A 26,598-nucleotide genomic window follows, 5' to 3' on the forward strand; every position below is an offset into this window, starting at 1 on the left:
GTGATTGGGTTAAACATATCTGGGCAGCTGGTCTTCTGGGTCTAAGAACTGAGTTTCTCAGTCATCCCTCCTTGGAAGATTTCTACATCTCTACCTTTCTCTCCCGCAGGCTTGATAAACCAACCCTCAATTGGTTTTTTTCGGTTTTTATCATTATGTGCTATTGTATTTGGGAAACTAGGAATAATTTTTCTTTTAAGTCTGTTAATCCTAATCCTTTGATGCTGATAAGGAAAGTTTTCGTCTGGTTGCAGGATCTCCATCTCTCCCCGCCCCCAATGTTAGCCCTTCCTATAACTAACTCTAACGACGAGAATTTGTTTTTATCCTCTATGCCTGATTTATCTTTTTTGGACTTTCCTGTTTTGTTATGCGCAAGGGTTGACTCCACAGACCTACACTCTTCTGGTTGGGCCTTTGGCATTTTGATAGGTGGCAAACTCTTTTTGGACAGTGCTGGTTTCTCTCAGAAATCTCATTTTTTGGAATCCGAGCTGATTGGCATAACTAACGGGTTAATTTTGGCAAACAAGAGAGGAGTGAAGTTGAAAGAAGTTTGGTGTTCTGATAAATCTTTGCCTGGACTTCTTCCAACTCCATCCCGATCTCCTTGGCCATACGAGCTTTTGACTTATTTTTTGTAAATTTCAGAAATGTTAAAGGACATCTTCTTTCGAAACTTTACTGATGATAGGATTTTAAATTGGGTAAAATCAAAAGCTTTGCTAGCGGCAAAACAATCTACTACTTGTATGTTTAAACATTGTACTAATTTGCCACCACCTTAAGTAATATAACTTTCCTCTTTCTCATAAAAATAAAAAGATAAAAAAGAAGGGAGAGTTATTACCCAATACCCAAGGGTGGGGTTTGTCATTTGGACATCATCGAGGGAAGGGGAGTAATTTACCCTCTTTTTGGTAGAAATTGAGAATCTCCAAATGCATGTATGTATTATTCCATCATCATCCATCATCAGACCATCCAAATGCATGCTCTGTATGCATAACCATAACATCGACATGCCAAGCCATCTAACCACGCATACATGCAGTAGAAAAAGAACATAACCATGGAGTAAAGTCCAAAAAGGCCACAAAGGCGCAGTCGCGCAGAAGAGAGAACTGACGATCCGTAGAACTTAGTCCGTTACTTTTTTATTCCATTTTGTTCCATCCCTTTCCCGTCCCCGATTCGCTGAGAATTTCTTCATCTAGCATGTCGTTTTATCCGAAGCGATCTCGAGGTGGTTTCAATATCGATCAGTTGAGATGATTTAGAGAAGCAGGTACTGTCTCGTGTATCATGTGATTTTAGTCTATTCCTGCATTTATTTTTCCATTTCTGTTTTTTTAGGATGAATTTCTTGTTCATTCGATCGATCACAAGAAATAAGAAAAAAGTTAAAATCACAGAATCTTCCTGAGAGGAATTGTGGAGCGTAGAGTTCCGATCATGGCTGTGGTTGAGAATGCCGGAATAGATTTGGGAATCAATGTTAGTACCTCGAGTCGTGATTTCGAAGCTGGAACTATAGATTTACATCCTCTCAACGACGTCGAAGCGCTTAAACAAAACCATTTAGGTGTTCGGATGGCGGATCCCAACATGCAGCAAAATCACCAGACCTTCCGCCCGCATGATCAGACCTTTCATATGAAAGTTCAGCAGTTTCATCATCATCAACAGCAGAGGACATCGACTTCTCCAGCGCATGTTGGCAACCACAAGCCTCATGTTCAGCACAATCTGGACCAGGGACCTAAAAATGGAGTGCAGAACCTGCTGGTGAGTGCTATGACGACTCAGCATGGTGCCGCAGGAAAGTCTGCATTTGGCCATACACATCAGCGGTCGAATGGTGTCGATTTACAGAGGAACGGGGAGGCCAGTGAGGGTTTCAAAAGAGATATGAGGGATTTAGAGGAATTACTCTCTAAGCTGAACCCTATGGCTGAAGAATTTGTTCCTCCCTCGCTCACCAACCATGGATCGCTAGGCGGTAGTCTTTACACTAACAACTTTTTCATGCACATCCATGGCAACGGCAATGCCAATGGAAACACTAATAGACGGGTACGCTCACTTCATCTTCTCTAGTTTCGTTGCCCTTTTTTGGGGGGGGGGGGTGGGGGTGTTGGTGGTGGCGGTGGCGAACAATTGTTTCCTTTGTCTCCTTTATTCCCAACCCTATGCCGTGTCCTTGGGTTTCTGCTTGTTGTGCTTCACCTTATCTCTCCCACCCCTCTCTCTCTTCTATGCCACTGGTTCAGAAGAAAAATAACTATAATCAAGGGAAGCGGAGAATGAACAATCGAACGAGTTTGGCGCAGCGAGAAGATGTAATAAGGAGGACTGTGTATGTTTCCGACATTGATCAACAGGTATGTGATTTCTGGGTTTGCCATTATCTATTTATTAAATTTTGGTTTGTATTGCTTTTATGCCTTTTTGGTTTTCTTCTACTCCTCTCCACTGAGACCTGGACTGAATTCGTTGTTGTGCTTAGGTCACTGAGGAACAGCTTGCAGCCCTCTTCATTAATTGTGGACAGGTAATCAATGTATATTTTGCTACCGTAAAATGCTTTTAGTATTGCAGCACCCCCAAAAAGAAGCTTTCAATATTGTGAACGAAGGATTGTGTCTCTGAATAAGTTGGCCTTTCTCGAGTTCAAGGTTGTTGACTGCCGAGTCTGTGGTGATCCAAATTCAGTTCTTCGGTTTGCTTTTATCGAGTTCACTGATGAGGGTAATTTTCATAATCAGATTCTCTTTTAGAATTTGTGAAATTATACTCTGAACCAATGGCATTTTGGCCTTCTGATTACGCAGAAGGTGCAAGGGCTGCTTTGAGTCTGGCGGGGACAATGCTTGGATACTACCCAGTGAGGGTGCTACCGTCAAAAACTGCAATTGCACCTGTCAACCCAACTTTTCTGCCTAGGGTGAGCAAATATGTTGATTCAGATTATTATGTTACATATCGCAATATGTTGGCAATTTTATCAACTTTCTTTACTACTAGTATTTTTATAGATTATTTTGCATGCCATAGGCGCACAGGACTATTGTCTTTTTCTTTTATCTTGACGACTAATTTTAATTGTTTTCTTCAGTCTGAAGATGAACGTGAAATGTGTGCAAGAACTATTTATTGCACAAATATTGATAAGAAGGTATCTTTCTTGCTATTCTGAAGTACACTGAAAGCATAAACTGGTAAACCTATTTGTACTTCAATTCCTATTATCTGAATTTTGTTTTCTTCGGCATTTGGCGTAGGTTTCTCAGGCAGAGGTGAAACTCTTTTTCGAAACAGTTTGCGGGGAGGTTTGTAGCTGCTGCGGAATTGGGCATCAGGCTTAGTTTCTACTTCGCCCAGTTGCCCCTTACACGCATTACTCACAATTATTGACGAGATACATATTCTCTGGTGTAGGTGTATCGCTTGAGACTGCTTGGAGACTATCATCATTCTACCCGTATTGCTTTTGTTGAATTTGTACTGGTAAATGCTTCTGGCTTCCTTTTATTATTATTGGCTTTCTTGTGCGTTTTCGTGAGCATTTCTCACCTTTGTTGTTAGATTCAGTAAATTGTTTTCATCCATGGCTGTAGTTTGCAACTCTTTTAAGGTTTAGAGTGAATCTTTAACTAAAAGCATTTTTGAATATTGCACTCCTTGTCAAATGGCTTTGGAGATTCCTTGGGGAGAACCATGATCACGACAAAACATTTATTGCAGGATATGGGGCAACCCTTGTTTCTTGTTGGAAAAAAACATAGGTAGGGTTTTCCACTTTTATGTTTAAAGTGTAAGGTGGGGGTTGAAAAGAATTAAATTTTCGGAGGATATTTGAATGATATGGGAGGGGAATTGTTTGTTGAGCTCATATCTCAATTCTTCCTACTCGTCATACTAATGCATTAGAGAATGCATTTTCTATTGGTTATCTTTCTAAGAAGAAGAACATGTTGTTTTGGGTTAAACTGAACCTGTGGATCAAGATTGGTTCAAGTTAGACTTAATTTCAAGTCCCCTATGGGTTCTATGGGTCATGGGCTTACTATTTTTGTGTTTTCTAATATAATGGACTGATAGTGTTTGTTTCTATTTTCAAGAGTTAAGTTGTAATGGGACTTTCCTTAGCCCATGCATGGGAGGTTCCTAATTCATGTGTGTTTTTTTCCTATTCTACAAATAAGAGGTTTAGGCCCTCCCCACGACTTTGAAGTTTAGTAAAACTTTTTCTTTCTTAGTTTTGTGAGAGGCAAAACCTTCTTATGCAGTGTGATTATGTGGAGACCTGGTGGGATTCCTGCCATGCAGTTCAGGTTGGACTCCTGAACATATCATTTTCTTCTTCTTTCCTTTGCCTCCATCAGTTGAGGTTAGTTTATGTGTTCTGTTCCCTGTGACTGGTTGGTTCCATTCTTCTCTGGTTATTGTCTGTTTGCTGAATCACAGTTTCGTTGAGGCTTATTCTGCTGGTTCCTTACTCATCACTCAACTGATATTCTGTTTCTTTCAGTCTCTGTTATTGACTTTGGCTTCAGTTCCGTCCATAGTTAGAACATCATTAACATTTGATTAGTTGTTCTGAAGTTTCAGGGATCAATCAGTACTGTTTCACTTTGCCTTGTAATTCTGAAGCTGCCTGCTGCCTGCTGCCTTGAATCTTAGCTATTGGAAACTTTTCCCTTGACCTGCCTGTGCTAGTTCTAGTTACTATTTGTTATGTTTGTTGCTGGTTATTGCTATTTCCTTCAATTATGGTTTCCTATTTCACTGCCTATTCTGACAGTAACTATTTCTAGCCAGCACTGCTTTCTAAATCTGGTGTTGGTTCTACTTTCTATTTCAGTCTTTGTTTCTAATCTTGACTCAATTAGTATTTCTGAACTTGGTTCTACTTTTGGTTAGTTTCTTAATTCTGATTTCCAATTCTGTCTTTCTATTTTTTAAGTTTCCTAATTTGGAAGCTTCTAAATCTTCTAAATCCTGTTTGGGAGCCTAGACCGAAAAGAGCTGGGTCCAAATATGGTTTTGGTCCAGTAGGATATTTTGCATTAGTTTTGGGTTAATTTTGTAATCTTTTATTTTATTTTATATTGGGAAATTGAGATACATAAGATATTAGTTTCCGTGTGATGCAGATTCATCACCAAATAGGGCTTGTTTCATTGGGAATAAGTCTAGGGTTGGGTTACATACATGTTGGGTCTTTGATCTCATGGGTTTCTAATGTAATAGAGAACTTTTATGGGCCTAAAATATGGATAAATAGGTTGCATACGGGATTAGCTCCCATACTTAGTTTTATTTCCATACTTAGCTTTTTATTTGGTGTTTTAAATTGAACCGGTTCAACCAATGGTTCAATTTAAGTGATTTTATTAGTTTTTCTTTTGGTTGTTTAGTTGGGCTGGATTAGGACTCTAGTTTGAGTCTATTTCCTAGTTAATTTAAGCTAGCTAATAGGTTAGGGATAGGATTAGGCCTTTCCTTTTTAGTGTCTAAGTCTATTTTTGAGTCTTCTATATAAGTTTGTAAGGGAGGCCAGCATTGAATACGAATTTTGATTAATAAAAACTCAGCTCTATGCTTGCTGCCTTTGTTGCTGCCTTTGCTCCATCGTGAGTGTGCCTTGTGAGTAATATCAAGGTGAAGGGATTGGTGGATCTCCAATCGACTCCTTGCATCATGAAGATCGGGAGGGCTGCTACTTATCTCCTTGTATCTTATAGATCGGGAGACCCCATTGTTCATCTTCAAAGTTGCTGCCATTGAAGATCTCTTCAAATCTAGTAAGTTTGAATCTGAACTTTGTTTAAACCTTCTTCTTCTCACTCCTACCCTAACTAGGATTCCTCCATAACTTCAAATCTGTCCATTAGTTTCAAACCAAACTTTCAGCATACATCCCTTGCATCATTATTGACACTCGATCCAAGTTTCATCAAACCCCCACCACCCTAAACTTTAGAATCCCCTACTCCTACCTCCATTAGGAATTGTCTCCAATAACCTTATCTTGCTGTCCAACTCATCTAACCTACTTCCATTTACTCAAACATCATAAAACCTATACCATTAGACTTCCCTACACCTGCCTATCATTACCATATAAGGCAACCCTAACCTAAACCTAACTTAACCCTAATTTTGACCTAAAATTCAATTCTGCCCGAAATTGCAGAATTTCAAAACTCATCCAAACCCTAACCTTTTTATACCATAATAGCCCTCTAGACCTGCCCATTAATACCCTATAAACCCCTTTCCCAATATCCAACCCTAATCCTAGTTTTACCCTAAACAGCCCACATCTGTAAACAGTTACAGAATTCTGATCTTACCTGGCTCCTACCTAGGACTACATTAATTGGTATCAGAGCTATAGCGGAGGGAAGCTCCAACCAAGCCTCGAAAGACCCACCTCCATTCGTTTTTAAGACCCGAGTTCATCTACCGAATGGGAGCATAGCTATATTAATTGTTGATGAGAGGCGACGTAACAACATTATTTCATAATCCATGGTGGATATGTTGTCCCAGTCAGGAGAGATTTGCATCATGCCTACAGGTCAAGTCTTTGTTGAATTTGAGTGTTCCTCATACTCTGACGGTGCTTGGTGTAAGCCGGTACCATCTCCAAGGAGCGTTATTGCAGTAGGTTGTAATTGGTTGGACGAGCGACAAGGTTGGATTGAACCTGAAAACAACTCGTGCGTCCTACCTGATCGACACCGTCTATACCATTTGTTAACTCTAAAAGGGTTACAACCAAAGGTGACCACATCGACTGTACAATCACAGGGACTGTCGAACATGTCAACTCAAACGCAAGTGGCATCGACTGTGTTTGAAGTTTCACCAATGGCGGATGCACCAACAAAAGATTCTACTAAGGCTGTTTGTGGTGAAGAGATTCCAGAACCTATAGCTAAAGAAATTCAAGTAGACCAAGCTGCACCAGTAGTTGAGATCAAGGTTGAGAAGCTCAGCCATCAAATTGATGTGGAGGTCCAAAACACAATGGTAGAAGAAACTACTGAAGAGGTCTACACTGAAGAGAGCAAAGTAGACAAGGCTGAGGACATGGAAGATGAAGTGGTGATTGAGAACACTCCACAAGAAATCATCGACATCCAAGATGTTGTTCTTAAAGAGGTCGAGCACATAGAGTTTGTTCTGCTACCATGGTTCTTCGAAGAGAAGGCTTCACGCCTCGAAGATTTTATCCCCAATGTTCCTGCTTCACTGGAATTCTGTTTGGGGATGGTCAAAGTTGTTGATCACATGTTGATTCCCCCTCATCACTACAAAATTTGAGGACGAATTTTTTCAAGCTGGGGAGAGTTGATGCAGATTCATCACCAAATAGGGCTTGTTTCATTGGGGTTAAGTCTAGGGTTGGGTTACATACATGTTGGACCTTTGATCCCATGGGTTTCTAATGTAATAGGGCACTTTTATGGGCCTAAAATATGGGTAAATAGATTGCATACGGGATTAGCGCCCATACTTAGCTTTTTCTTTGGTGTTTTAAATTGAACCGGTTCAACCAATGGTTCAATTTAAGTGATTTTATTAGTTTTTCTTTTAGTTGTTTAGTTGGGCTGGAGTAGGACTCTATTTTGAGTCTATTTCAGTTTCCTTGTCAATTTAAGCTAACTAATAGGTTAGGGATATGATTAAGCCTTTCCTTTTTAGTGTCTAAGTCTATTTTTGAGTTTTCTATATAAGTTTGTAAGGGAGGCCAGCATTGAATACGAATTTTGATTAATAAAAACTCAGCTTTATGCTTGCTGCCTTTGTTGCTGCCTTTGCTCCATCGTGAGTGTGCCTTGTGAGTAGTATCAAGGTTGCCTTGTGAGTAATATCAAGGTGAAGGGATTGGTGGATCTCCAATCGACTCCTTGCATCGTGAAGATCGGGAGGGCTGCTACTTATCTCCTTGTATCTTATAGATCGGGAGACCCCATTGTTCATCTTCAAAGTTGCTGCCATTGAAGATCTCTTCAAATCTAGGAAGTTTGAATCTGAACTTTGTTTAAACCTTCTTCTTCTCACTCCTACCCTAACTAGGATTCCTCCATAACTTCAAATCTGTCCATTAGTTTCAAACCAAACTTTCAGCATACATCCCTTGCATCATTATTGACACTCGATCCAAGTTTCATCAAACCCCCCACCACCCTAAACTTTAGAATCACCTACTCCTACCTCCATTAGGAATTGTCTCCAATAACCTTATCTTGCTCTCCAACTCATCTAACCTACTTCCATTTACTCAAACATCATAAAACCTATACCATTAGACTTCCCTACACCTGCCTATCATTACCATATAAGGCAACCCTAACCTAAACCTAACTTAACCCTAATTTTGACCTAAAATTCAATTCTGCCCAAAATTGCAGAATTTCAAAACTCATCCAAACCCTAACCTTTTTATACCATAATAGCCCTCTAGACCTGCCCATTAATACCTTATAAACCCCTTTCCCAATATCCAACCCTAATCCTAGTTTTACCCTAAACAGCCCACATCTGTAAACAGTTACCGAATTCTGATCTTACCTGGCTCCTATTAGGCCTTGCCTATATAGGACTACATTACCGTGTTAGAGTTTTTCCAGTTTCCTTGTAGGAGTCAATCACGGTTTTAGGAGAGTCTATTTATATGCAATTTTATTCATTGATGTATTTAGATTTGAATATAGAATGAAAGGTTTAGTTGGGTTTACCTCCTTTTTGTGAAGTTGTGTGCGACCAGGTTGGTTGAGTGCTTCCTTCTTCCTCTTTCCTCTCTTTCTCTCCCTCTAGTCAGTTCTCGGCTAGTAGTTACGATTTCCTGGTTTCTCCCACTGATATTCCTTTTTCTTTCACCTCCTATTATTCTTCTGTTCTTTTTCTTCTTGTTTCTTTTCCTTTTATATTTACTGGCGATACCCTGTTCATATGTTACTGTTGGACCAGCAAGAGGAACTCGATATCGACCTGGTTTTTTCTTTTGAATTCAGGTTCTTAGGAATGGTTCTTACTTTAGGGTGACCTGTTCTGTAGAAACTGACTCTTAAAACCTGCTGGATTAGTGAGTTACAGAGTTGATTTCAATTCAGGTCCTCCCCAGTCCGCCAAGTCCAGTTTCAGATTTTCGTATGTGCTCTCACGTTGCTGAATTGAGAGATTATTGTGTGGAATCTGAAGGATTGTGGACCAAGGGCGTACCCAGTGGTGGAGGCTCCCGCCACTGTGGGGTCTGGGGAGGGCCATAATTTGTGCAGCTTTAGCATTGCTTCATGGAGAGGCTGTGGGCCATTGATCTTTTCTCTAAAATTTCAGGCCAATCAGAGGCCATGCAAGTGAGCTACTTCACTCGAATCATGCTCTGGTCGCCTCTCTACCTCCCGTTGAGAGGTAGAAGAAGACATTGTTATCAAATTACACATATGGTCTTATTTCATAAAATTACTGAAAACCCCTTATACTTATTTTTGTTCTACAGTCATCCTCATTGATTCCAGGTTTGCCCTCACCTTTTAAACTTATTTACCCGTTTGACCTTAAGCTCTTTATTTCTTCTAAAGGGATCCTAAGCTGTTCCCAGTATTTACAGAATTGCCACCACTCCTTATAATTGGATGTTATTGATTTGGGTGGGTCTATAGTGACCCAAAAATAGGGTTTTGGGACCCGGGGTTGAGTTATCTTTGTTGTAATATGGGTACAAGGGTAGAATTGTCTATTAGGGTTTATTAGTGTTGCCCTAGGGGCATTACTGTACTTGTACCTTGCAACATTTTATTATAAATAAAGCTGGCTGGTGTCTCATAGACACAAGTCATTATTCCCCAATCCATCATGGTATCAGAGCTGTGATCCCTTGGGATCATAACCCTAATCGCTCCCCTCTCTCTCTATTTCTTGCTTTTACCGCCACCGCACCTTCTCTCCCATCTTCCTTGGAAACTGAGCCCCCCCCTCTCTCTCTCACACCACCACCACTGTCTCCTTTGGTGGTGCTTCTTAAACCACCAGGGGCTTTTGCCCCTCTTTTTTTGGGTCTCTTAGATCTTTTCCCATGATCTAGAGATCCCCTTTTCTCCTTTTGTGCCTATTTTTTCCCTTCTATTGTTCAGGTTTTTCTGCCTCTTCTTTTTTTTTTTTTGTTCTCAGGGACTCTCTCTAGTATCAACTTTGGTGCTGTAGCCTTTTGGCTTTGATCTCTATGTTGATTGTGGTTCATGGTGCTTAATTTTATGTGTTGGTGACCTCTTGATTACTCGTGTGCGATCCTTTCATGGTAGCGATGTCTTACCAATCTACTGCTACATCTGGAACTGAAGGGCTGAGTCGTGGAACTCATGAAGGCTTTCCTACGTTCTTTGTTAGCTTCGTTTGTTTGGATGGGAGCAATAATTTGATGTGGTCGCGATACTGTTCGATTCACGTGGGTATGTTGGCTATATTATTGGCGAAATAGAGAAGCCTACTGCTGCTGGTGCTTCACAGAAGCAATGGAATTCTGATAACTCCTTGGTGAGGTCTTTCCTCATCAACAGTATGCAACCCTAGATTGCACGAGGATATCTTCTCTTAGACACTGCCGCCAAGATTTGGAAAGTTGCTCAGGAAACGTATTCCTAAGTTAGGAATGATGCATAGGTCTATGAGTTACACAAGAAACTTCATGAGACTAAGCAAGAGGAGTTAACTTTGTCGCAATATTACTTTGAGCTATGCAGCCTGTGGCAGGAGTTAGACTTTTATGATACCTTTCAGGCTATCTGCACCACCGATGCTACAAACTTCAAGAAACGGGAAGACAAGTATCGAGTTTATGATTTCCTGGCTGGTCTCAAAATGGAGTATGATCAGATTCGTGCTCAGGTGACAGCCAAGATGTTTTTTCACTCTGGAGCAGTCTTACTCCCTGATTCAGTTAGAGGACAGTCGCTGAACTGCTATGATGCAACCTTCTTCTCAGGAACGATCAGTTCTCTTCTCTGGGCCTACTACAAAGTCACGTGGTGGTTCCTCTTGTTCCAGTGATTGTTCTCCATTTGTACGGGAGACTATCAAGTGCGATTACTATGGTAAGGAACGACACACCAAGGACTTTTGTTGGAAGCTTCATGGCCGTACTACGTCTTCCACCAAAGGGCACGACTGTGGTAAACCGGCTGCTCATCGCATTGAGACTGTTGAGTCTGAATCTCTTGCCAGTTCCGCCCTCTCTCAAGACGAGCTAACTATGCTCCGCCGCTTGATGACCAGATTGGAGCCTTTACCATCTACTGCTTCCGCATCTGTTTCCACTCTGGTCAGGTATTTTCTTTAGTGATCGTTGTGCATCGGTGGTCTCTCGTCCCTCAATAATTGACTCTGGTGCCATTAACCACATGACAGGGACTTCTAGCTCCCCCCACCCTTTTTTTTTTTCCAATACTTTCCTTGTTCTGGACTTCTGGTAAAGACGAGGTTCACATTGCTGATGGTTCTCTCTCCTTTGTTTCTGGAAAAGGGTTCTGTCGTTTCTTCTCCTACTTTCTCCTTGGGTTCTGTTTTGCATGTTACAGATTTTTCCACTAATCTTCTTCCCATTAGTCGTCTCACTTCAGATCTGAATTGCAAAGTGTCTTTTTTTCCTTCTTATTGTGTTTTTCAGGATCTGGTGATGAAGGAAAGATGCAAATCCTAGCCTCCTCGAATTGAAGAAGCCACCCTAAACCTAGGGTTTTAGTAGGAGCCTTAGCTTAGTTTAGTTTACTTCCATACTTAGTTTTTATTTTGTGTTTTTAATTGAACCGGGTTAAATTGGTCACATCCAATTGATTCAATTCGTTTAATTTAAGTGAAGTGATCCTATTGGCTAAGAGGTTCTTATATCCTATTGGCTAGTAGAGAATCTTCTTTTATTTTAAGTAGTTTAAGTTGTTTTTAAGTCATTAGGACTCTATTTTGAGTCTATTTCAGTTTCCTAGTCAGTTTAAGTTAGCTAATAGGTTAAGGATTGGGTTAGGCCCATCCTTTTTAGTGTCTAAGTCTAATTTTGAGTCTTTTATATAAGGTTCTAAGGGGGCCAAGTATTGAATAAGAATTTTAATTAATAAAAACTCAGCTTTATGCTTGCTGCCTTTGCTCCATCGTGAGTGTGCCTTGTGAGTAATATCAAGGTGAAGCGATTGGTGGATCTCCAATCGACTCCTTGCATTTTGTAGATCGGGAGGTCCTTCTTCTTCTTCAATCAAACTTCCTCAACTTGCTGCTACTATAGATCTGCAGATCCGGTGAGTTGTTTGTTAATTTAGTTATTCCCTTCTTCCTCTAACCTAATCCACACCCCCCTCCTTCCATCAAACCCTAATTCTCCATTAAACCTGCACTCCTACCTCAACTAGGACTCCCTCATAACTTTAGATCTGTCCATCAATTCCAAACCAAACTTCTAGCCTATATCCCCCACACCTCTCCCTACACTCGACCTTAAACCCAGTCCATAATCCCCCCTATAACCCCTCCATTCCTCCACTCCATTGAACCTAGAAAACTTGCAACTCGATTATGCCCAACTGCAGAATTTTAAAACCCTTCCAAACCCTAATATTCTTATGCCATTAAAGCCTCCTAAACCTGCATTTTAATACTCTATAAACCCCTTTCCCAAAATCCATCCCTAAACCCTAGATCCAGAAAACACTCCATTTTCACAAGGCCTCTAACCTGAAACCCTAGATTTTCAACTTCATCCAAATCAATCCAAACCTACACTAATGGACTCCTAAAAACCTGCACATCATTACCAAATAAAACCCTAGCTCAAAACCCTAACCTTAACTCTAGTTTTACCCTAAACAACCCCAAATTTGCCTAATTAGCAAACAGTTCTAGAATTCTGATTTTACCTGGCTCCTATTAGGCCTTGCCTATATAGGACTACATTAAATTAGTATCAGAGCCATGGACGAACATGGCAACCCTGTTGTTGATCCAACACTACCACCCCCACCTGATCCCATGGCTGCAATCATGGACATGCTCCATAAGATCAGTGATCGGTTACAGATTGTAGAACAAAGGCAAGCTGTGCCTCTTGTAAGCAACCCTCTATATGTAGAGGAGGACAGATTCCAAGTTCATTATGAAGTACATGGAACTCTGGGAAGGGATGAATATCATAGAAATCATCCCAGACGTCACAGGGGCCACAGAGATCATTCTAGACATGACAGAGATTACAGGGACCGACGTAGACCTGACAGAGGTGACTACAGAGAAGATAGGGACAGAACTACAGAAGCACCTCGAAGACCTAACTTTGAGAAATACATGAGATCCTACTTTCACTGGAGATGAAGCTACTAATAGGAGGTACGATACACAGAAGGTCAAACTAGAGCTGAAGGAATATAATGGGCATGGTGATCCACAGGTATTCTATGACTGGCTTGCTGCCCTGGATGATTATTTTGACTGGTATGACTTGCCTGAAGATTGAAATATGAGATTGGCACGTACCAAACTGATTGGCCCTGCTCGAGAATGGTGGCGAAAGACAGAGAGAGACATGGAACGCTTAGGTGATGCACCTACTAAATGGGAGGACATGAAGTATGACTTGAAGGAGAAATAATTGCCTAGACATTACAGAGCTCAAATGCAAGATCAACTCAATTCCCTTAGGCAAGGGACTATGACTGTATCCGAGTATATGCAGCAGTTTGATTCTCTTTCTTCTCGTACTGATACCAGAGAGAGTGCTACTCAGATGTTATCTCGATTTCGGCTGGGATTGAGATCTGATATTGTTAGGGCTATTGGAGTTGTTGATGTTCTGGACATCAAGGACTGTTTCGAGAAGGCATTGAAGGCTGAAGAATTATTGGCTGGAAATAGAAGATTTGATTCCTCCACTGAGGGTACTATCAAAACTTTTTCAGCATTCAAGTCTACTACCAATGGTCACAATCGAGTTGGAAACTCTGCTGCTAGTCCTACTCGATCAGGCTACTCTGTTGGTAGTTCATCCCGCTCTACAGCCCCTCCACGTGCTGATCATAAAGGTAAAGCTCCCATGGACATAAATGCACCTCATAAGTGTTTCCACTGCAATGAGCTTGGGCACTATGCCAACGAATGCCTACAAAAGCATAGACCTGTTAATGTGGCTGCCAAGGCAGAGGAAACCCCTGAAGGGCACGATGAGCAAGGTATATATGCACTACCCCCTGATAGTGATGAAGACTTAGAATGTTACCTTGAAGATATAGATGGTGGTGCTCGAGGTGTCCATACGATTGCTCCAGTTCTCATGGATGATGTGGTTGATTGTGACAAGGTAATTGGGAACATTTCACAGGGAGACAATGACAAGCAAGTTGCTGTTCTTGAAGAGGTGGGGCTGAATGAGAAGGTTATTAATATTGAAGACCCTATGGAGGTTGAGCACATTGACTTTGTGATGCCCCCTTGGTTCTTCGAAGAGAAGGCCCCACGACTTGAAGACCATATTCCCACTGTTCTAACCTCAACAGATTTCTGCCAGGGAAGTGTTGAAGCTGCTGCCCACATGTTGCTTTCTCCTCATTACAAGGTTTGTGGACGAGTTTCTTCACACAAGCATAGTACTTGGACTCCCATTCATGATGTCAACAAGCTCAGCCCCAAGTTGCCAGAGTGTTGCATGGATTTCACTCATTCATCGGAGATGAATGTTTCTAAGTCGGGGAGAGTTGATGCAATTCCTAGCCTCTTCGAATTGAAGAAGCCACCCTAAACCTAGGGTTTTAGTAGGAGCCTTAGCTTAGTTTAGTTTACTTTCATACTTTGTTTTTATTTTGTGTTTTTAATTGAACTGGGTTAAATTGGTCGCATCCAATTGGTTCAATTGGTCTAATTTAAGTGAAGTGATCCTATGGCTAAGAGGTTCTTATATCCTATTGGCTAGTAGAGAATCTTCTTTTATTTTAAGTAGTTTAAGTTGTTTTTAAGTCATTAGGACTCTATTTTGAGTCTATTTCAGTTTCCTAGTTAGTTTAAGTTAGCTAATAGGTTAAGGATTGGGTTAGGCCATTCCTTTTTAGTGTCTAAGTCTAATTTTGAGTCTTTTATATAAGGTTCTAAGGGGGCCAAGTATTGAATACGAATTTTAATTAATAAAAACTCAGCTTTATGCTTGCTGCCTTTGCACCATCGTGAGTGTGCCTTGTGAGTAATATCAAGGTTGCCTTGTGAGTAATATCAAGGTGAAGGGATTGGTGGATCTCCAATCGACTCCTTGCATCTTGTAGATCGGGAGGTCCTTCTTCTTCTTCAATCAAGCTTCCTCAACTTGCTGTTACTGCTGATCTGCAGATCCGGTGAGTTGTTTGTTAATTTAGTTATTCCCTTCTTCCTCTAACCTAATCCACAGTCCCCTCCTTCCATCAAACCCTAATTCTCCATTAAACCTGCACTCCTACCTCAACTAGGACTCCCTCATAACTTTAGATCTGTCCATCAATTCCAAACCAAACTTCTAGCCTATATCCCTCACACCTCTCCCTACACTCGACCTTAAACCCAGTCCATAATCCCCACTATAACCCCTCCATTCCTCCACTCCATTGAACCTAGAAAACCTGCAACTCGATTCTGCCCAATTACAGAATTTTAAAACCCTTCCAAACCCTAATTTTCTTTTGCCATTAAAGCCTCCTAAACCTGCATTTTAATACCCTATAAACCCCTTTCCCAAAATCCATCCCTAAACCCTAGATCCTGAAAACACTCCATTTTCACAAGGCCTCTAACCTGAAACCCTAGATTTTCAACTTCATCCAAATCAATCCAAACCTACACCAATGGACTCCTAAAAACCTGCACATCATTACCAAATAAAACCCTAGCGCAAAACCTTAACCCTAACCCTAGTTTTACCCTAAACCCCAAATTTTCCTAATTAGCAAACAGTTCCAGAATTCTGATTTTACCTGGCTCCTATTAGGCCTTGCCTATATAGGACTACATAAAGGAAACAAGTGGCTGTGGTAGAGTTTCTGGTGCTCTCTATTTGCTTGACGAAGAAATCTCTTATGCTTGTCAAGCTCATTAGACCGATTCTACCTCTTTATCTAAGCTGTTTCTTTAGCGTAGGCGTTTGGGTCACCCTCCTATTGGGACTTTAGTCAAAACCTTTCCCCATTTGCTTAAACGTTATAACCCTAAGGAATTTTTTTTTGGTGATGCTTGCATGTTAGCCAAACAAACCCGTTCTATGTATTCAAGTATTAATAGTAGAAGTACTTCTCCCTTTGTTTTAGTTCATTTGGATGTATGGGGCCCTGCCCGTTGCACTTCTTTTTCTGGTTACTGTTGGTTTGTTACGTTTATAGATTGTTACTCTCGGGTAACGTGGATTTATTTGATGCATCACAACAATGAGGTTCTCCGTTGTTTTCAACTCTTTCATAGCATGGTTCACACTTAGTTTAATGCAAGTATCTAGATTCTCCGTAGTGACAATGACAAAGAATATATGGATGGGTCGTTTCAAGCTTTTTTTTGCCTTTCAGGGGATTCTTAATCAAACATGTTGTGTGGATACACCGACTCAGAATGGGGTTGTAGAACGCAAGAATCACCATTTACTTGAAGTGGCTCGTTCCCTTCTCTTTGAGACGGATGCCCCTCCCCATTTTTGGAGTGAAGCTGTTTTGATTGCCGCCTACCTTATCAACTGTATACCAACTCGGGTGCTTAACTTTCGTACTCCTCTTAAGGCTCTCCAGGGTTCTACCTTTCTCATACCACGAAAGGTTTTTGGGTGTATTCGCTTTACAAGGAATCATCAACACCCTGGCAAATCAGATCCAAGAGGACTTAATTGGTTACTCTCCAACTCAGAAGGGATATAAGTGCTATCAGCCTCCAACTCGCTGTGTGTTTGTCACTATGGATTTTGTATTTCATGATTCAGCCCCTTATTTTTCTCTAATACCTCTTCCTGGAGGGAAATCTACACTATTTGAAGATGTGCCTTTAGTTCAGGGCGAGACTCAGCCTTCTGGTCCTCCGATAAAAACCTTTGTTCCTTGGCCCCTTGAGCAGTAAATAGATATCACCACAGCTGCACTGACTCTACCCAGTCAACCGCCACCTCTTGCATTAGATCTGCCTTTGTCTGGTAATCTCTCTCTTGAGTCTCCTATTGTTTCAGATCCTTCTCTTGACTTACCTACTGCTGTCCGTATGGGGACGAGGACTTGTACCCAATACCCTAATTCTCAGGTGGTTTTGTATGAGTCTCTCTCCCCAACATATTGGGCTTTTGTGTCTTTGTCTTCTGTTTCCCTTCCTAAGATCTGGCTGGAGGCTCTTAAAGATCCATGGTGGAAGGCGGCCATTATTGAGGAGATGAAAGCCTTGACAAAAAATGAGACCTAGGAAATGGTGCGTCTTCCTCCTCCCAAGAAGATTGAGAGTTGTAAATGGATTTTCACTATCAAGCAGAATATGGATGGTACTGTGGATTGCTACAAGGCTAGACTGGTTGCTCGAGGCGTCGCCCAGACCTATGGTCTTGATTATTAGGAGTTGTTTGCCCCAATTGCAAAGATGAACACTATCTGTGTGATACTCTATTGTGCAGTTAATCTTGGATGGGAATTGCAGCAACTTGATGTGAAGAATTCATTTCTTCATGGAGAACTTAAGGAAGAAGTTTACATGGAAGTTCCTCTAGGTTTCTTTGATCAGAAGACTCAAGGGAAGGTTTGCAAGCTCAAGCATGCTCTATATGGGCTTAAGCAGTCTCCTTGTGCTCGGTTCGGGAGATTCCATAGAGCTATGGTGCTTGTGGGATATACTCAAGTAATGCTGATCACACCCTCCGGTTCCAAGCTTGCTGTCCTTATTGTTTATGTCTATGACATTGTTGTTATTGACAATGATATTGAGGAAATCTCGCTGCCTAAAGACTTACCTAGGCTAGGAGTTTGGGATCAAGGACCTTGGCAAGTTGTGCTACTTTCTTGGTATTGAGGTTGCCTACTCTACCAATTTATCTAAGGTATTTTCCTTTCTCAACGAAAATATATAATGGATTTGTTATTTGAGATTGGGATGCTCGGTTGTAAGCCTTTGGACACTCCTCTTGAGGCCAATGTTGATCTCTCTAGTCAGAATGGTGAACTGATCTATCTATCCCACACTCGACCAGACATTGCGTTTGCTGTCAGTGTGGTGAGCCAGTATATGCATGATCCCTACTCCACACATTTGGAGGTTGTGTTTCAAATTTTGTGATATTTGAAGTCAGCTCCAGGACAGAGCTGAGGAAGTTGAAGCTTGCTCGATCCAAACTGATTGGACAAGCTAGAGAGTGGTGACTATGAGCATGTGGTACGACACCTACCATTTTGCAAAGATGGAGGAGCTAAAGAGGAAGTGCTTGCCCCCTACAGTCATAGCTTGTCTGCACGATAGCCTCTGAAATGTAGACAAGCCACAAGTGATAAGCAGCCCACAAGAGGGTCGTAAACTTCAGGTCCAAACAACAGTAAATACTTTGATCGGTTCTCAAATTTGCAGGAAATTTCAGAACAATAAAGTGAAAAACAAGAAATCAAAGAAGGGAAAAAGAAGATAGGGTAGTCTCTCTCAGACTCGGGTCTCTCACCCACGGTCTCTCACCAATGGCATCTCACCATATTCTCTCACAGAGCAAAGCATAAAGCTATGTTTTTTTTCCTCAATCTCATTAATGAAATTCGTGTACAAGGCTGTATCCCCTTGCAAACTTATATAGAAGACTGAAAAACAGACTCAAACATTGAAAAGGAAAGGCCTAACCCAATCCTTAATTAATAAGTTAACATACACTGACTAGGAAACTAAAATAATGAAGAAACTAACTCAAAACAGGACTCGTACTAAACTAATTAAGTAAATCCCGTTTTCCTACTTTCTACCCATATTTTAAGCCCATTAAAAAACCCATTACAAAGAAAACCCATGGGATCAAAGGCCAACACATACATAACCCAACCCAATGCTTATTTCCAATAAAATAAGCTCTTTAGGTGGCTTATTTGCATCAATTCTCCCCTACTTGAAAAAAAAAACTCGTACACGAGTTTGGTAGTGATGTTGAATGACTCGAATCAGACTTGCAAGATCATCCTTCAATGGGAAGTAGAATTGAGCAACTGTTGACTCTATCTGCCGTCTCTCCATGGCTTTGATACCAAATAATGTAGACCAGCCTCAAGTGATAACCAGTCCACAAGAGGATCATAAATTTCAGGTCCAGCAATAGTAAATACTTTGATCGGTTCTCAGATTTGCAGGAAAGTTGAGAACTATAAAGTAAAAAACAAGAAATCATGTCTTAAGTTGGGATTCGATCTTAGCTATGGTAGAGTTTGCTTTTAATAGTTCAATTAATAGGTTTATTGATTGCAGTCCATTTGAGATAGTCTTAGATTATCAACTTAGGAAATTTATAGACCTCATTTGCTTGCCATCATAAGCTAGACCATCCGAACATGCAGAGTCGTTTGCCCGTCGTATCCAGGAACTACATGCAAAAGTAAGGAAAAAATTGCCACAAGTGATAGAATTTTACAAGTCCAGTGCAGATGTTCATCATAGGTATCAGGAATTTAATAGGGGAGACTTGGTGATGGTGAGAATCCGGCCTGAGTGGTTTCCGAAGGGTACATTGATGAAACTGCATGAAGAAGTGCTGGTCCCTACACGATTCTAAAGAAACTCAGCACCAATGCCTACTATTTGGAATTGCTCGCGGATATTGCCATCAGCCCCTTTTTTAATGTTGAAGATCTTGACTTATAAAGGATTTGCCACCATCGCAAACCCTTCTGAGTCTTCATCAACTACCCAGATCACACCCACACCTGCTACATCATTCTCTCATGATCGGATCCTAACATTCGAACTTTTTAATCTTTTATTCCTCTTTTACCACCACTACCAGCTATGCCATGAAGAAGAGAAGAGGTAGAAGACATTATAGGTCTATCGTGCAGGGGCATATTACAAGTTCCTTGTCAAGTGGAGAGGCAGACTTGGTACCAATTGCACTTGGATCCCTGAGGATAAGCTTCAGCACATTCATCAACTACCCAGACCACACCCACACCTGCCACATCATTCTCTCATGGATCGGCTCCTAATTATGGGCCAAACCCAACTAACATTCGATTTTTGTTTTGTCTTTTATCCCTGCTTTAGCACCATTACCAGCTATGCCATGAAGAAGAGAAGAGGTAGAAGACATTATAGATGAGCAAATCGAGTCCACTTTTGCATGGGTATATTGCAAGTTCCTTGTCAAGTGGAGAGGCAGACTTGGTACCAATTGCACTTGGATCCCTGAGGACAAGCTTCAGCGCCTTAATCCAGTTTTGCTAGAGAAATATCAGTCTATTTTCACCACAGGTGAGTTCTTGCCACCCGAGGAGAATTGAGAGGATATCACTAAGAGATGCCGACGTACACAACCACACATCACTTCATTGTGCCTAAATAAATATTTTCAAGAGGATACTTCCTTCCTACATTTTGTGTCAGATCATATATAGACTGCTCTACCAATGGAAGAGAGGCCAAGTTGATTGTTGATGATATTGTCCATGTTAGGGACTAGTGAGGTAGATAACTCTGGCTTACTATTTTAAGATGCAGATGATTTGGCAGGCCCTTAATCAAGTACTTGGAAACCTGTATTTGTTGGACTTGTTAGACTAGTCATGGCCATGCTTTTGGACCAGCTTGCTTGCTGAGTCAAAGTGCTGTAAGAACAGGACCATAGTTCAAGGTGTTGCCTAGGCATCCAGGCTCTTTCTTGGGTCTAAGGCGACAATACACCTTGCTGACACTTACAAGTTTACATTGATTTATGTTATTGCTTTGTTTTTTGATTAATATGCTTATATTATATCCTATGCTTTGTTTATTATATGTTGATTTTCTTATATTCAGCCTTGTCTAGGGTATTTATATCATATTGCATTGATATGGCTTCTATGTTGCATATAAACTTAATTCTATATATTTATCATTGTCATATGTCTATATTATATAGTCAGTAATGCATGCCTAGGGTGCTGTGCCCTATGCATGACGCCTTGTTGCCTAAGCGTACTTTTGTAGGTGAATTTCACACCTTAGGGGTTCCGACCTCCAGAGAGAGTGGAATATGTCTTCGGAGGAGATATTTGACTCAAATGGATAAGGCACAAGTCTTCCAAGATCTCTAGGTAGGTGTCAAGTTACGTTCAGGGAAGGTATTTTGTACCCAGCCCCGCCAGCCCCGCCCCGCCCCGCCCCGCCCCGCCCGGCCCCGCTGAAGGCTGGTCTCTTTCTATTTAGATCATTCCTAATCTGTATTCTAACATGCATAATATATATAAAATCTAACCCTAATCTAGGTATCTTAATGCAAAAGTCGACCTCGAACCAGGGAAACCAGCGGGAGATCGATTGCAGCTTGGATCGATACAATGAAAAGAACAAATTAAAAACTGCAACTCTTTTTTTTATTTTTATTTCTACTTTTCTGTTACATACTTACGTATGAATTCGAACATAAAAAGGATAAGAAGAAGAAAGGGATATAGAAGAGAAGGGGGGTTGGGGAATGGCTCTCCCAGCTGTTGAAACATGGAATCTCTCCCATAACCGATGTCAACAAGGCTTGATAATTCTTTTCTCCAAATCTGATCCTTCCTTACAATAGGGGGCCTATTAATAGCTTAGGCAAGCTTACAAAATAAAGGTAGAAAATAGAAACTTCCTAAAATAGGAACTAACTGAAAATAGAAAGTAGGAAATAGAAACTACTAAACCTAGCAACTAGTGACTATGGTAACTTATTGAAAATAGAAACTAACTAGAATTAGAAACTACTAAGGCTTTATATGTCAGCCTTCTAAAACAAAATGAAGGACGCTAAAATAGAAACTAAATAAATTAGAAACTATTAGGTAGCAATAAAATCTGTTTGTCTTGCTATCTTCAATGGGGCCCACAGAATCTCAATTATGTGCTTGTACTTCTTTCTCCATTCAAGGCTTATGGACCCATAACACGTTCACGTGAACAGTAGTTTGGGTACTGTTCATATGAACAACAACAACTTTTTTTTTTTGGTGGAAGTAGTTCGGGCTGCCTTAGGTGATGCTCCGTCGATCCAACAAAAACTTGCCACATAATCAGACCAGGCCGCCTCTCACAGCAGTCGAATCCACAACCTTGCTGGGCTGGTTTTGGTGCTTGTTCTTGTAGGTGTACATATGGACTTGTGAATCTACATCATGTCTAGGTTGGAAAGCAGTAAAGCAAGCATGTGAATATATACAATGATATACGGGGGAAAAATTATATACATGGGTGAGACCAAACTTTAACATAATATATTGCCAAGCTGCCTATGTACCCTTACTAGGGATCAGCTCATAACGTGGTTCAGGAGACAAAAAATTGTGTGTGAAAAGATGGACCAGGCTCAAATATCTTGATGCCTACATACCCTCTAGGGATCAGGTCATAACATAGTTCTAACCAGTGTTTTGTAGCCTTGACAAGTGGGGTCCAATATGGCTGACTGTGCATCGATCAGACTCCTACAAAAAAAGATTTCATTTTGAGGGCCCAGATTGGTCTATGAAATTTGTCGAGAATCTGGGATTCTGAAGGTTAAAACCACCTATTTGGGTCAAGGGGAGTCTAATGCAATTAATTGGGTATCAATTGGATTCCAATACAGAAAAAGATTCCATTTTGGAGTTGGGGATTGGCCAACGGAATCTGCTGAACTCAGAATGCTTACGATGATGTGCCCCACCACCCTGGGGGTTGAGGCACAACAAGGAGCATCCTAGTTAGGCAAAAAAATCTTGTTTGCAAAAGGCAAAATGCCTTTTCTTGTGGACTATATAAACTTCTGACTTAAACTTCAGTTATAAACAACTAAAGGTGCTTGGTAATAGAAGGGACATAATTTTGGCCTCTTCAATAAAACTTGAAAATATGTTGGTTAAAGAAGAAACTAAACTTGGACTCCATGAAATTAAACTAAAAGTAAAATTCTATTAGTACTGGGGCCCAGAACTCTCTCAAACATCTTGTTTGTGATACCTCGGTTTGATGGGCGAAGTAATTGAACAGCCACCTAAGTGACACCAAAGCCAAGACAAAATAAACAATTTCTGATGACTCTTGTAAATGATGGAAAATAGGATTTGTATCGCAATTTTTTGGCATTTCTTCATGTTTCTTTTTTCTTCCTGCATGTTTTGGATGGAAACTTTGTATCTTACTAGGGATGTTTCCTTTGATCCCCATGTTCTATATGTTGGTATTTTTAATATTTGTATATCTCCAAGAAAATCTTGTTATGTGATCGGAAGAACCAAAAACTAGTATGCAATGGAAAAAATTCCTAAACCTGTTGACAATTTAAGCTCCTAATTTGATTACATCAATTGGAAACAACTACAGATGCTTGGTACTAGAGAACTTAATTTTGTCTCTTCGATAAAGCCTGAAAATATGTGAAGGTATGGGAATTTGGACTCTTTAGTAGGACTTAGAAAGTCAAACTCTTTGTACTGTTCCAGAACTTTCTCGAACATGTTGTTTGTTATATCTTGGTTTGACTGCAGAGGTAACCAAATGGCCTTCAAAATGACACCAAAACCAAGCAACAAAGTCACTTCTGATTATCCCTGAAATAAGGCTTAGAAAATTGAAGGAAAATTTTACCCAAAAAAAAAGAAGAAGAAAATTGATGGAAAATAGGACTTGGCATCTTTCTCTCCTCTTCCTGAATGTTTGTTGGTGTACTATATCGTTTGCCTGGAATGTTTCCTTGCATCTCACATTATAAGTTTGACTTTGGAAGGACCAAATTGGGTCTTTGTTATTTTAGCTCAGACATTAGGTAATGCTTCTGATTTTTTTTAATCGAAAAATTTTGTTCATACTCCAGTTTTTAGCCTGTGATCCATGAACTCTTCATATATGTGGTGTTACCATGTGTTTGATGGTTTGATTTAGGTCTTAGATTTTGGGTCTGTCGTTACAAGAGTTTCATGATAGTAACATTCTTTTTAATAAACTTGGAATTGCTATACATGAGCTTACTTTTGTGATTTAGTCAAGACTTGCCTGATCGGGTCTTCCTTTGGGCCATGAGTGGGTTCTATTGGCCTTGGGTTACTTGTTTACGAGTTATTTGTAGTATTTGGCCTTAATATAAGACTGTATAGTGGGGCCTGTGGTTCTATATGGGAATAGCAGTTGTCTTTTATGTTCCTATAGTAGTTGAGTTTGGTTGAGTGGTGAGAAAGTGAGTTTAAATGTTCTTAGGAGTCTTCAATGGGAAGTATTTGTTGACTTTTAGTTTTTGTTTAGGTAACTTGAAGGGACAGTTATTTAATTTGTTTACGGTCCTAAAGACAGTCTATTTGGTCTTTATAATAAATAGGGTTGTACCCCTCAACAAATTTTTTGGATTCTTTGGAATGAAATTTTAAGTTTATTTGCTGTGAGCATGTGTTGTGTGGACTTGTGACTTCCAGTTCTGACCTGTAGCTTCTCTTCTACTTCATCTACTAGTTGTGATCCTACTGTAAGCAGGTGATATCTTTCACTAATATTCTTCTTATTTCTTCGTCATATAGCCATATTTATTCTTCATCTATACTTGGTGGATTTTGTTCTGGACTGCAAACTAAACTTCTGTGATCTATTAGAGTAATTCTAAACTCGAATCTTAGATCTGATCTTCCTCTACTGTTGATATATTTCAAGTTCTTGGATTCGCTCGAACTTTCAGCAACTTAGGTTTGTATTTTGTTAAGTTATTTTGGCTATCCTTCATAGCAGACCTGACCTGAAATCTAGAGCATTTTGATTTGTATTTTGTTAGATATTGGAAATCTCCCAAATGACCTCTGGTCTGGTCATATCGATATTCAGGTTTTGTCATATCAGATCCTGGTCTGAAAGTGTAGTATCAGCCTTGATTTGTTTCAAGATTCAGTTCTAGAACTCTGAACCATATCATTTTTGTCGTGGTGAGTATTGTTGATATCTTGTGAAACTTTTTTTGGTAAGATATTGTGATACGATTAGTATGAAGAATGCATTAAATATGTGTCATATATCTATTGATAGCAAGCCAACAAATAGGTTGAAGGTCACTGAGCTTATTTGATATAACTTCTTGGACAAAGTTTTCCTCCACCCATAGAGGACGGTTCACCCACCATCCTAGGGTTCACAAACCCCTCCTAGGGTTTTAGTATGTAGAATGTCCCATGGTATAGTATGTTCCATGGTCTTTAAGGATTATTTCCTTAGAAGTCCTAGGGTTTTAGTATGTTCCAAAATACCCTCCTGATACCCATTCCTGCCGTCTCCCATCTCTCGGTGAATGGGATCGGTGGAGGGAAACTCGGTCCTAACTTCTTTATTTCACTTATCATGCACTATTTGGCAAATGATTAATAATCAAACTTCGTGTAGGAGCATCAATCATATTTGTATATATGACTTCTAAGGAAATAATCCTTAAATATTTGGCATTTGTCAATCCTCCTTTCAGGCAGCAGAGGAAACTCTTCCTACACTGTCTCCTATATCTGCCACAAGGCAACCTAATTGATTCTGAGATGTCATGTTTGTTGTTGTCGATGTTAACCCATGTTCATGGCCAGTTTCAAGAAACATGTGCTAGATGGCAGAAATACTGGTGAGCCTACCTTAGGCTTGCCCATGTAGAATGTCCCATGGTTTTCCTCCCACTTGTGTGGTTTGTTTGTGTTATGTTTGGTTCACTTCATCTGCAAACCCTGCAGTGACGGGAGCCTCATGCACTTAGTATGCCCTTATGTTTGTTCCATTTCCCCCTATGTGCATGAATTAATGGTATCCTAATGTTTTGTTCTCTCCCCCCACCTCTTGCAGAAACCTTCTGTTTTTCTTCCTCTTGGCTTGAGATTAATCTTTAGATTAGTCACTGTTTTCATTTCCTTCTCACAGGCAGAAAGCGCAATTGCTGCACTTAACTGTAGTGGTGTGGTGTTGGGATCCTTGCCAATAAGGTATGTTTCATGGATTTTCGACATCCTGGTAGTTATAAACACCTGGTGGTGTCAACTTTTGATAGTCAGGTGGGTCTTTTTTGGAGGGGTGGGGTGGGGGGTGTTCTTAAGTTGATTAAATAATTTGGATGCAGGGTAAGTCCATCAAAGACACCAGTTCGACCACGTGCTCCCCGCCCACCCATGCATTGAATCCTCACAGGACTCCAGATGAATATCATTGCTAGATACACCAATACTCCTCTGGACGGGCTATTTAATTTATAGTTTAGTTCCTTGCGTCGTTGCCTGGGGTCTTTTTTAATTTATAGGGGCTCTGGATTGTTCTTTTTTAGCATATACGATTGGGTGGAACTTCGAGGCTTTGAAAGAGTTATCTGCAGATGAAGGTTAACTGTAGGGAATGTCCCTAAAACGAGTACTCTCCTGATGTTTCTAACCAAAACGACTGAACACTTTTAAGACAAGGTGT

The 26,598-nt window shown here is 40.5% G+C and overlaps 1 protein-coding gene across 4 annotated transcripts; it reads left to right on the forward strand.

Moving 5' to 3' along the window:
- Window positions 1-1,087: 1,087 nt before the first annotated feature.
- LOC122664647 (polyadenylate-binding protein-interacting protein 12-like) lies at window positions 1,088-26,598 on the forward strand. Of its 4 annotated transcripts, XM_043860561.1 has the most exons (12): window positions 1,089-1,288; window positions 1,357-2,076; window positions 2,274-2,384; window positions 2,510-2,554; window positions 2,679-2,751; window positions 2,835-2,947; window positions 3,119-3,178; window positions 3,285-3,332; window positions 3,442-3,510; window positions 26,065-26,126; window positions 26,261-26,367; window positions 26,460-26,598. In XM_043860561.1, exons 2-11 carry the CDS (start codon window positions 1,456-1,458, stop codon window positions 26,316-26,318), a joined length of 1,260 nt encoding a protein of 419 aa, XP_043716496.1. In that variant the 5' UTR covers window positions 1,089-1,288; window positions 1,357-1,455; the 3' UTR covers window positions 26,319-26,367; window positions 26,460-26,598. The 4 variants fall into 4 exon arrangements, with proteins under 4 accessions (XP_043716497.1, XP_043716496.1, XP_043716493.1 ...); XM_043860562.1 differs by having other exon boundaries at window positions 1,088-1,288; window positions 2,277-2,384; window positions 26,261-26,598; XM_043860558.1 differs by having other exon boundaries at window positions 26,261-26,598.

Source organism: Telopea speciosissima, chromosome 6 (genome assembly GCF_018873765.1).
Source record: "Telopea speciosissima isolate NSW1024214 ecotype Mountain lineage chromosome 6, Tspe_v1, whole genome shotgun sequence".
Classification (NCBI taxonomy): domain Eukaryota; kingdom Viridiplantae; phylum Streptophyta; class Magnoliopsida; order Proteales; family Proteaceae; genus Telopea; species Telopea speciosissima.